The sequence below is a fragment of the Hyla sarda genome, chromosome 6 (genome assembly GCF_029499605.1).
Source record: "Hyla sarda isolate aHylSar1 chromosome 6, aHylSar1.hap1, whole genome shotgun sequence".
In the NCBI taxonomy this organism is placed as follows: Eukaryota; Metazoa; Chordata; class Amphibia; order Anura; family Hylidae; genus Hyla; species Hyla sarda.
In genome coordinates, this window is record NC_079194.1 from 44,107,716 (window position 1) to 44,120,401 (window position 12,686).

At 44.6% G+C, this 12,686-nt stretch overlaps 1 protein-coding gene across 1 annotated transcript; it reads right to left on the reverse strand.

The window, feature by feature from the left end:
• Positions 1 to 624: 624 nt before the first annotated feature.
• On the reverse strand, positions 625 to 3,676 carry LOC130275513 (DNA-directed RNA polymerase II subunit RPB1-like). Its single transcript, XM_056523566.1, has 2 exons — positions 3,624 to 3,676; positions 625 to 3,046 (listed from the first exon to the last, which is right to left on the reverse strand). Exon 2 carries the CDS (start codon positions 1,658 to 1,660, stop codon positions 743 to 745), a length of 918 nt encoding a protein of 305 aa, XP_056379541.1. The 5' UTR covers positions 1,661 to 3,046; positions 3,624 to 3,676; the 3' UTR covers positions 625 to 742.
• Positions 3,677 to 12,686: the final 9,010 nt, after the last annotated feature.

Below are 12,686 nucleotides of genomic sequence, written 5' to 3' on the forward strand. Positions count from 1 at the left end.
AGGAGTGTACGTGGGTGACAGAGAAGCGCAGAGTAGTATACATGGATAACAGAAGGGTGTAGGGGTGTACATTGGTGATAGAGGGGTGTAGAGGAGTGTGCATGGGTGACAGGGGAGCGTAGAGGAGTGTAAATGGATAACAGATGGGTGTAGAGGGGTGTACATGGGTGACAGAGCGGTGTAGAGGAGTGTACATGGGTGACAGAGGGGTGTAGAGGAGTGTACATGGGTGACAGAGGGGTGTAGAGGAGTGTACATGGGTGACAGAGGGGTGTAGAGAAGTGTACATGGGTAACAGAGGAGTGTAGAGGAGTGTACGGAGGCCTACATTACTATTACTTGATTAACTGTTGTATACTATATAAAACATTTAGATAAAATATTTTACAAAAATATACATTATATTTTAAGTTCCTTTTTCCACTCCTTTTTCCATAATTCCTGAGATAAGTAGTTCTGGCCCTAGAGTGTTATATATATTAGCGTCTGTAGCATGTATCAGGAACATGTTATCATACCTGTGTCTTTTTTACAGATGACTGATGCCCGGTGAAAAGGTGAACGTGACATATACCCCCGTCAGCTACAAGAAATGAACCTCGAAACAGGTAATTAATATTTATATTAATTACTGATAACAATCAGGCTAGATGTAAAATCTAGACCTGCAGACATGTCATAGTCTTTCTCGTATACATGAAGATATATGTGTTTTTAATAAGTATATCGTCTATGGACAGCTTTATATATAACACAACCATATCTCAGGTACAGAGATTAGGAACATTCCAAAGTTGGCGAGTAAAAAGGTAGCAGAAAGGTGAACATGGGTAGCAGGAGTGTCGAGGAGTGTAAATGGGTGGCAGAGTGGTTTAGAGGAGTGTACATGGGTGATAGATGGGTGTACATGGGTGACTGGGGGCGTAGAGGGTGACAGAGGGGTGTACATGGGTGACAGAGGTGTTGGGTGTGTAAAGGAGTGTACATGGGTGATAGGGGAGCATAGAGGAGTGTACATGGTAACAGAGGAGTGTAGAGGAGTGTACATGGGTGTGAGAGGGGTGTAGAGGAGTGTACATGGGTGACAGAGCAGCGTAGAGGAGTGTAAATGGGTAACAGAGGAGTATGCATGGGTGACAGGGGGACGTAGGGGGTGAAAGAGGGGTGTAAGGGGTGATAGAGGGGTGTACATAGGTGACAGAGGGGTGTTGGGGGTGTAGAGGAGTGTACAAGGGTGACAGAGGATCGTAGAGTAGTGTACATGGGTGACAGGGGGACGTAGGGGGTGAAAGAGGGGTGTACGGGGTGATAGAAGGGTGTACATAGGTGACAGAGGGGTGTTGGGGATGTAGAGATGTGTACATGGGTGGCAGAGTGGTTTAGAGGAGTGTATATGAGTGATAGATGGGTGTAAATGGGTGAAAGGCGGCGTAGGGGGTGACAGAGTGGTGTACATTGGTGACAGAGAGGTGTTGGGGGTGTAGATTAGTGTACGTGGGTGACAGAGTAGCGCAGAGTAGTATACATGGATAACAGAAGGGTAAAGGGGTGTACAATGGTGATAGAGGGGTGTAGAGGAGTGTACATGGGTGACGGAGGAGCTTAGAGGAGTGTCAATGGGAACGCCGAAAATGTGTATCAAATAGTGCACACAAAACATGAAATCATTATAAATCCATATGCTTTATTAGATACAAAAGGTTAAAAATATACATAGAAAAGTGCAGAATACATAAAAAGGGCACTGAATCACCATGGAAGGGTAGGTATGAGTCATAAAGCAGGAAAGTATATAAACAACAGGCAATGCGGGTAGTAAATGCAAGGAAACCTTAGTATGGGACTGTGACAAATATAAGTCAATAAAGAAAAGGACAGAGCCCCATACCTAATCAAGAATGCCAGACCATACCTACCTACCCCAACGATCGTTTCGCTTCTAAAGTGCTTCCTCAGGGGGTGTGACTATCCTAAGAAACAGCCTACCTTATATCTGGCAGACAACCACTCACATACATCCATCCAGATTGGCACGCTGCCCAGCCAATGACAATACCTAAGATTAACAATAAGATGACGCCCACAGAATGGTAATGGCGCCAGAATGAAAATGGACTGGCCAGGGAGGCCAACTAACCAGTTTCCGGAACGCTAACTGCGTATTTCCGGACAGTAGGTGTCACATGATCAGTTCCGATCATGTGATGGAACAGCATAATTGGCGCATGCGCGCCACCGGGAAGGAGACATTGAGGTGTGGGTCGCGTGTGGGCCAGACACGTGACCCAGACCGGAATAAGCAGAGCGCAGGCGCAGCAATGGACACGGCGCATAGGAAAAGACCGGAACAAGTCACAAAATAATGCGGTCAAAAGGAATGAGCGGCGCGCGTCATAGAACGCCCACTCTGATCACGTGATACATTGGTCATATGATCGGAGGGACAAAGGCGCAGGCGCAATGGTGCAAGTGACATGCAAGGTAAAGTGAGAAGAGAATGAATAGGTGAGAAGTGCTGGAGAGTGTGAAATAGGTGAATAAAGAGAAAAAGTGAACAAACAGTGTAAAAATGCACACAAATATATATATAAAAAATGTGTTAAAAATAAAAAACATTATGAATGTGTAATGTAACACAATAATGAAATGTATATGTGAAAGATGAAATGAAATGTAATTAATGGGTGAGGTGCAACGGATGGGTGTGTAAATGATCTATAGTGTATAAATGAACAATAAAGGTGTGGCCCATACCTAATGTGAAAATGGTGTAACGTGAATGAGTGAGTGAGTGTGTTATATAATTGAAACATAGAATAACATGAAATATGAAAAAGTAAAAAAATACAAAAATATTAAAATAAAAAGGTCTGGCAAATCTTGTGGGTAAAAACATAAAATATTAAATATTAAGATGGCATGGGCCTAATACCAATAATTAATAACATACATAGCGTTAATAATAACATTTTAATGATGGACGGATGGTGACTTGTTAACACTGGATGGTCGGATGGATGGAGACTTAAAGATACAGGAACAAAGGCTGTGGAAGAAAATTTTTTAAAAAAAGAAAAGGGGAGAAAAGAAGAAAAAGAGAAAAAAGATTAAAATCAAATCTAAAACAAATAAAAACAAAGTGTGAGAGCCGTAACTAGGACAGTCACATTTTAAGGGACCAAGTCAGCTAACTATATAATAAGTGTCCAAAATACATGTAGTGCCGGAGGAGTGTCAATGGGTAACAGATGGGTGTAGAGGGGTGTACATGGTTGACAGAGCGGTGTAGAGGAGTGAACATGTGTAACAGAGGGGTGTAGAGGAGTGTACATGGGTGACAGAGGGGTGTAGAGGAGTGTACATGGGTGACAGAGGGGTGTAGAGGAGTGTACATGGGTAACAGAGGAGTGTAGAGGAGTGTACAGAGGCCTACATCACCATTACTTGATTAACTGTTGTATATTATATAAAACATTTAGATAAAATATTTTACAAAAATATACATTATATTTTAAGTTCCTTTTTCCACTCCTTTTTCCATAATTCCTGAGTTAAGTAGTTCTGGCCCTAGAGTGTTATATATATTAGCGTCTGTAGCATGTATAAGGAACATGTTATCATACCTTTGTCTTTTTTTACAGATGACTGATGACCAGTGAAAAGGTGAAAGTGACATATACCCCCGTCAGCTGCAAGAAAGGAACCACAAAACAGGTAATTAATATTTATATTAATTACTGATAACAATCAGGCTAGATGTAAAATTTAGACCTGCAGACATGTCATAGTCTTTCCCGTATACATGAAGATATATGTGTTTTTAATAAGTATATCGTCTATGGACATCTTTATATATAACACAACCAATCTCAGGTACAGAGATTAGGAACATTCCAAAGTCGACGAGCAAAAAGGTAGCAGAAAGGTGAACATGGGTAACAGGAGTGTCGAGGAGTGTACATGGGTGGCAGAGTGGTTTAGAGGAGTGTACATGGGTGATAGATTTGTGTACATGGGTAACAGGGGGCGTAGGGGGTGACAGAGGGGTGTACATGGGTGACAGAGGTGTTGGGTGTGTAGAGGAGTGTACATGGGTGACAGGGGAGCATAGAGGAGTGTACATGGTAACAGAGGAGTGTAGAGGAGTTTACATGGGTGTCAGAGGGGTGAAGAGGAGTGTACATGGGTGACAGAGGAGCGAAGAGGAGTGTACATGGGTAACAGAGGAGTATACATGGGTGACAGGGGGACGTAGGGGGTGAAAGAGGGGTGTACGGGGTGATAGAGTGGTGTACATAGGTGACAGAGGGGTGTTGGTGGTGTAGAGGTGTGTACATGGGTGGCAGAGTTGTTTAGAGGAGTGTATACGAGTGATAGATGGGTGTAAATGGGTGAAAGGGGGCGTAGGGGGTGACAGAGTGGTGTACATTGGTGACAGAGAGGTGATGGGGGTGTAGAGGAGTGTACGTGGGTGACAGAGGAGCGCAAAGTAGTATACATGGATAACAGAAGGGTGTAGGGGTGTAGATTGGTGATAGAGGGGTGTAGAGGAGTGTACATGGGTGACGGAGGAGCGTAGAGGAGTGTAAATGGGTAACAGATGGGTGTAGAGGGGTGTACATGGGTGACAGAGCGGTGTAGAGGAGTGTACAAGGGTGAGAGAGGGGTGTACATGGGTAACAGAGGAGTGTACTGAGGCCTACATTACCATTACTTGATTAACTGTTGTATATTATATAAAACATTTAGTTAAAATATTTTACAAAAATATACATTATATTTTAAGTTCCTTTTTCCACTCCTTTTTCCATAATTCCTGAGATAAGTAGTTTTGGCCCTAGATTGTTAAATCTAGACCTGCAGACATGTCATAGTCTTTCCCGTATACATGAAGATATATGTGTTTTTAATAAGTATATCGTCTATGGACAGCTTTATATATAACACAACCATATATCAGGTAAAGAGATTAGGAACATTCCAAAGTTGACGAGTAAAAAGGTAGCAGAAAGGTGAACATGGGTAACAGGAGTGTCGAGGAGTGTACATGGGTTGCAGAGTGGTTCAGAGGAGTGTACATGGGTGATAGATGGATGTACATGGGTGACAGGGGGCGAAAGGGGTGACAGAGGGGTGTACATGGGTGACAGAGGTGTTGGATGTGTAGAGGAGTGTACATGGGTAATAGGGGAGCATAGAGGAGTGTACATGGTAACAGAGGAGTGTAGAGGAGTGTACATGGGTGTCAGAGGGGTGTAGAGGAGTGTACATGGGTGACAGAGGAGCGTAGAGGAGTGTACATGGGTAACAGAGGAGTGTACATGGGTGACAGGGGGATGTAGGGGTTGAAAGAGGGGTGTACGGGGTGATAGAAGGGTGCACATAGGTGACAGAGGGGTGTTGGGGGTGTAGAGGTGTGTACATGGGTGGCAGAGTGGTTCAGAGGAGTGTATATGAGTGATAGATGAGTGTAAATGGGTGAAAGGGGGCATAGGGGGTGACAGAGTGGTGTAAATTGGTGACAGAGAGGTGTTGGGGGTGTAGAGGAGTGTACGTGGGTGACAGAGGAGCGCAGAGTAGTATACATGGATAACAGAAGGGTGTAGGGGTGTACAATGGTGATAGAGGGGTGTAGAGGAGTGTACATGGGTGACGGAGGAGCTTAGAGGAGTGTCAATGGGTAACAGATGGGTGTAGAGGGGTGTACATGGTTGACAGAGCGGTGTAGAGGAGTGAACATGTGTAACAGAGGGGTGTAGAGGAGTGTACATGGGTGACAGAGGGGTGTAGAGAGTGTACATGGGTGACAGAGGGGTGTACATGGGTAACAGAGGAGTGTAGAGGAGTGTACAGAGGCCTACATCACCATAACTTGATTAACTGTTGTATATTATATAAAACATTTAGATAAAATATTTTACAAAAATATACATTATATTTTAAGTTCCTTTTTCCACTCCTTTTTCCATAGTTAAGTAGTTCTGGCCCTAGAGTGTTATATATATTAGCGTCTGTAGCATATATCAGGAACATGTTATCATACTTGTGCCTTTTTTTTACAGATGACTGATGACCAGTGAAAAGGTGAACGTGACATATACCCCCGTCAGCTGCAAGAAAGGAACCACAAAACAGGTAATTAATATTTATATTAATTACTGATAACAATCAGGCTAGATGTAAAATCTAGACCTGCAGACATGTCATAGTCTTTCCCGTATACATGAAGATATATGTGTTTTTTTAATAAGTATATCGTCTATGGACAGCTTTATATATAACACAACCATATCTCAGGTACAGAGATTAGGAACATTCCAAAGTTGACAAGTAAAAAGGTAGCAGAAAGGTGAACATGGGTAACAGGAGTGTCGAGGAGTGTACATGGGTGATAGATGGGTGTACATGGGTGACAGTGGGCGTAAGGAGTAACAGAGGGGGGAACATGGGTGACAGAGAGGTGTTGGGTGTGTAGAGGAGTGTACATGGGTGATAGAGGAGCGTAGAGGAGTGTACATGGTAACAGAGGAGTGGTGTCAGAGGGGTGTAGAGGAGTGTACATGGGTGACAGGATCGTAGAGTAGTGTACATGGGTGACAAGGGGACGTAGGGGGTGAAAGAGGGGTGTACGGGGTGATAGAGGGGTGTACATAGGTGACAGAGGGGTGTTGGGGGTGTAGAGGTGTGTACATGGGTGGCAGAGTGGTTCAGAGGAGTGTATATGAGTGATAGATGGGTGTAAATGGGTGAAAGGGGGCGTAGGGGGTGACAGAGTGGTGTACATTGGTGACAGAGAGGTGTTGGGGGTGTAGAGGAGTGTACGTGGGTGACAGAGGAGCGCAGAGTAGTATACATGGATAACAGAAGGGTGTAGGGGTGTACATTGGTGATAGAAGGGTGTAGAGGAGTGTACATGGGTGACGGAGGAGCTTAGAGGAGTGTAAATGGGTAACAGATGGGTGTAGAGGGGTGTACATGGGTGACAAAGGGGTGTAGAGGAGTGTACATGGGTGACAGAGGGGTGTAGAGGAGTGTACATGGGTGACAGAGGATCGTAGAGTAGTGTACATGGGTGACAGGGGGACGTAGGGGTGAAAGAGGGGTGTACGGGGTGATAGAAGGGTGTACGTAGGTGACAGAGGGGTGTTGGGGTGTAGAGATGTGTACATGGGTGGCAGAGTGGTTTAGAGGAGTGTATATGAGTGATAGATTGGTGTAAATGGGTGAAAGGGGGCGTAGGGGGTGACAGAGTGGTGTAAATTGGTGACAGAGAGGTGTTGGGGGTGTAGAGGAGTGTACGTGGGTGGCAGAGGAGCGCAGAGTAGTATACATGGATAACAGAAGGGTGTAGGGGTGTACATTGGTGATAGAAGGGTGTAGAGGAGTGTACATGGGTGACGGTTTAGCTTAGAGGAGTGTACATGGGTAACAGATGGGTGTAGAGGGGTGTACATGGGTGACAGAGGGGTGTAGAGGAGTGTACATGGGTAACAGAGGAGTGAAGAGGAGTGTACAGAGGCCTACATTACCATTACTTGATTAACTGTTGTATATTATATAAAACATTTAGATAAAATATATTACAAAAATATACATTATATTTTAAGTTCCTTTTTCCACTCCTTTTTCTGTAATTCCTGAGATAAGTAGTTCTGGCCCTAGAGTGTTATATATATTAGCGTCTGTAGCATGTATCAGGAACATGTTATCATACCTGTGTCTTTTTTACAGAGGACTAATGCCCGGTGAAAAGGTGAACTTGTCATATACCCCCGTTAGCTGCAAGAAAGGAATCACGAAACAGGTAATTAATATTTATATTAATTACTGATAACAATCAGGCTAGATGTAAAATCTAGACCTGCAGACATGTCATAGTCTTTCCCGTATACATGAAGATATATGTGTTTTTAATAAGTATATCGTCTATGGACAGCTTTATATATAACACAACCATATCTCAGGTACAGAGATTAGGAACATTCCAAAGTTGACGAGTAAAAAGGTAGCAGAAAGGTGAACATGGGTAACAGGAGTGTCGAGGAGTGTACATGGGTGATAGATGGGTGTACATGGGTGACAGTGGGCGTAGGGAGTAACAGAGGGGGGAACATGGGTGACAGAGAGGTGTTGGGTGTGTAGAGGAGTGTACATGGGTGATAGAGGAGCGTAGAGGAGTGTACATGGTAACAGAGGAGTGGTGTCAGAGGGGTGTAGAGGAGTGTACATGGGTGACAGAGGATCGTAGAGTAGTGTACATGGGTGACAAGGGGACGTAGGGGGTGAAAGAGGGGTGTACGGGGTGATAGAGGGGTGTACATAGGTGACAGAGGGGTGTTGGGGGGTGTAGAGGTGTGTACATGGGTGGCAGAGTGGTTCAGAGGAGTGTATATGAGTGATAGATGGGTGTAAATGGGTGAAAGGGGGCGTAGGGGGTGACAGAGTGGTGTACATTGGTGACAGAGAGGTGTTGGGGGTGTAGAGGAGTGTACGTGGGTGACAGAGGAGCGCAGAGTAGTATACATGGATAACAGAAGGGTGTAGGGGTGTACATTGGTGATAGAAGGGTGTAGAGGAGTGTACATGGGTGACGGAGGAGCTTAGAGGAGTGTAAATGGGTAACAGATGGGTGTAGAGGGGTGTACATGGGTGACAAAGGGGTGTAGAGGAGTGTACATGGGTGACAGAGGGGTGTAGAGGAGTGTACATGGGTGACAGAGGATCGTAGAGTAGTGTACATGGGTGACAGGGGGACGTAGGGGTGAAAGAGGGGTGTACGGGGTGATAGAAGGGTGTACGTAGGTGACAGAGGGGTGTTGGGGTGTAGAGATGTGTACATGGGTGGCAGAGTGGTTTAGAGGAGTGTATATGAGTGATAGATTGGTGAAAGGGGGCGTAGGGGGTGACAGAGTGGTGTAAATTGGTGACAGAGAGGTGTTGGGGGTGTAGAGGAGTGTACGTGGGTGGCAGAGGAGCGCAGAGTAGTATACATGGATAACAGAAGGGTGTAGGGGTGTACATTGGTGATAGAAGGGTGTAGAGGAGTGTACATGGGTGACGGTTTAGCTTAGAGGAGTGTACATGGGTAACAGATGGGTGTAGAGGGGTGTACATGGGTGACAGAGCGGTGTAGAGGAGTGTACATGGGTGACAGAGGGGTGTAGAGGAGTGTACATGGGTAACAGAGGAGTGAAGAGGAGTGTACAGAGGCCTACATTACCATTACTTGATTAACTGTTGTATATTATATAAAACATTTAGATAAAATATATTACAAAAATATACATTATATTTTAAGTTCCTTTTTCCACTCTTTTTTCTATAATTCCTGAGATAAGTAGTTCTGGCCCTAGAGTGTTATATATATTAGCGTCTGTAGCATGTATCAGGAACATGTTATCATACCTGTGTCTTTTTTACAGAGGACTAATGCCCGGTGAAAAGGTGAACGTGTCATATACCCCCGTTAGCTGCAAGAAAGGAACCACGAAACAGGTAATTAATATTTATATTAATTACTGATAACAATCAGGCTAGATGTAAAATCTAGACCTGCAGACATGTCATAGTCTTTCCCGTATACATGAAGATATATGTGTTTTTAATAAGTATATCGTCTATGGACAGCTTTATATATAACACAACCATATCTCAGGTACAGAGATTAGGAACATTCCAAAGTTGACGAGTAAAAAGGTAGCAGAAAGGTGAACATAGGTAACAGGAGTGTCGAGGAGTGTACATGGGTGATAGATGGGTGTACATGGGTGACAGTGGGCGTAGGGAGTAACAGAGGGGGGAACATGGGTGACAGAGAGGTGTTGGGTGTGTAGAGGAGTGTACATGGGTGATAGAGGAGCGTAGAGGAGTGTACATGGTAACAGAGGAGTGGTGTCAGAGGGGTGTAGAGTAGTGTACATGGGTGACAAGGGGACGTAGGGGGTGAAAGAGGGGTGTACGGGGTGATAGAGGGGTGTACATAGGTGACAGAGGGGTGTTGGGGGTGTAGAGGTGTGTACATGGGTGGCAGAGTGGTTTAGAGGAGTGTATATGAGTGATAGATGGGTGCAAATGGGTGAAAGGGGGCGTAGGGGGTGACAGAGTGGTGTACATTGGTGACAGAGAGGTGTTGGGGGTGTAGAGGAGTGTACGTGGGTGACAGAGAAGCGCAGAGTAGTATACATGGATAACAGAAGGGTGTAGGGGTGTACATTGGTGATAGAGGGGTGTAGAGGAGTGTGCATGGGTGACAGGGGAGCGTAGAGGAGTGTAAATGGATAACAGATGGGTGTAGAGGGGTGTACATGGGTGACAGAGCGGTGTAGAGGAGTGTACATGGGTGACAGAGGGGTGTAGAGGAGTGTACATGGGTGACAGAGGGGTGTAGAGGAGTGTACATGGGTGACAGAGGGGTGTAGAGAAGTGTACATGGGTAACAGAGGAGTGTAGAGGAGTGTACGGAGGCCTACATTACTATTACTTGATTAACTGTTGTATACTATATAAAACATTTAGATAAAATATTTTACAAAAATATACATTATATTTTAAGTTCCTTTTTCCACTCCTTTTTCCATAATTCCTGAGATAAGTAGTTCTGGCCCTAGAGTGTTATATATATTAGCGTCTGTAGCATGTATCAGGAACATGTTATCATACCTGTGTCTTTTTTACAGATGACTGATGCCCGGTGAAAAGGTGAACGTGACATATACCCCCGTCAGCTACAAGAAATGAACCTCGAAACAGGTAATTAATATTTATATTAATTACTGATAACAATCAGGCTAGATGTAAAATCTAGACCTGCAGACATGTCATAGTCTTTCTCGTATACATGAAGATATATGTGTTTTTAATAAGTATATCGTCTATGGACAGCTTTATATATAACACAACCATATCTCAGGTACAGAGATTAGGAACATTCCAAAGTTGGCGAGTAAAAAGGTAGCAGAAAGGTGAACATGGGTAGCAGGAGTGTCGAGGAGTGTAAATGGGTGGCAGAGTGGTTTAGAGGAGTGTACATGGGTGATAGATGGGTGTACATGGGTGACTGGGGGCGTAGAGGGTGACAGAGGGGTGTACATGGGTGACAGAGGTGTTGGGTGTGTAAAGGAGTGTACATGGGTGATAGGGGAGCATAGAGGAGTGTACATGGTAACAGAGGAGTGTAGAGGAGTGTACATGGGTGTGAGAGGGGTGTAGAGGAGTGTACATGGGTGACAGAGCAGCGTAGAGGAGTGTAAATGGGTAACAGAGGAGTATGCATGGGTGACAGGGGGACGTAGGGGGTGAAAGAGGGGTGTAAGGGGTGATAGAGGGGTGTACATAGGTGACAGAGGGGTGTTGGGGGTGTAGAGGAGTGTACAAGGGTGACAGAGGATCGTAGAGTAGTGTACATGGGTGACAGGGGGACGTAGGGGGTGAAAGAGGGGTGTACGGGGTGATAGAAGGGTGTACATAGGTGACAGAGGGGTGTTGGGGATGTAGAGATGTGTACATGGGTGGCAGAGTGGTTTAGAGGAGTGTATATGAGTGATAGATGGGTGTAAATGGGTGAAAGGCGGCGTAGGGGGTGACAGAGTGGTGTACATTGGTGACAGAGAGGTGTTGGGGGTGTAGATTAGTGTACGTGGGTGACAGAGTAGCGCAGAGTAGTATACATGGATAACAGAAGGGTAAAGGGGTGTACAATGGTGATAGAGGGGTGTAGAGGAGTGTACATGGGTGACGGAGGAGCTTAGAGGAGTGTCAATGGGTAACAGATGGGTGTAGAGGGGTGTACATGGTTGACAGAGCGGTGTAGAGGAGTGAACATGTGTAACAGAGGGGTGTAGAGGAGTGTACATGGGTGACAGAGGGGTGTAGAGGAGTGTACATGGGTGACAGAGGGGTGTAGAGGAGTGTACATGGGTAACAGAGGAGTGTAGAGGAGTGTACAGAGGCCTACATCACCATTACTTGATTAACTGTTGTATATTATATAAAACATTTAGATAAAATATTTTACAAAAATATACATTATATTTTAAGTTCCTTTTTCCACTCCTTTTTCCATAATTCCTGAGTTAAGTAGTTCTGGCCCTAGAGTGTTATATATATTAGCGTCTGTAGCATGTATCAGGAACATGTTATCATACCTTTGTCTTTTTTTACAGATGACTGATGACCAGTGAAAAGGTGAAAGTGACATATACCCCCGTCAGCTGCAAGAAAGGAACCACAAAACAGGTAATTAATATTTATATTAATTACTGATAACAATCAGGCTAGATGTAAAATTTAGACCTGCAGACATGTCATAGTCTTTCCCGTATACATGAAGATATATGTGTTTTTAATAAGTATATCGTCTATGGACATCTTTATATATAACACAACCAATCTCAGGTACAGAGATTAGGAACATTCCAAAGTCGACGAGCAAAAAGGTAGCAGAAAGGTGAACATGGGTAACAGGAGTGTCGAGGAGTGTACATGGGTGGCAGAGTGGTTTAGAGGAGTGTACATGGGTGATAGATTTGTGTACATGGGTAACAGGGGGCGTAGGGGGTGACAGAGGGGTGTACATGGGTGACAGAGGTGTTGGGTGTGTAGAGGAGTGTACATGGGTGACAGGGGAGCATAGAGGAGTGTACATGGTAACAGAGGAGTGTAGAGGAGTTTACATGGGTGTCAGAGGG

Bases quoted from the DNA above. Each gene is read 5' to 3' on its own strand.
- LOC130275513 (XM_056523566.1), bottom strand. From the start codon at position 1,660: ATGTTTTGTGTGCACTATTTGATACACATTTTCGGCGTTCCCATTGAC.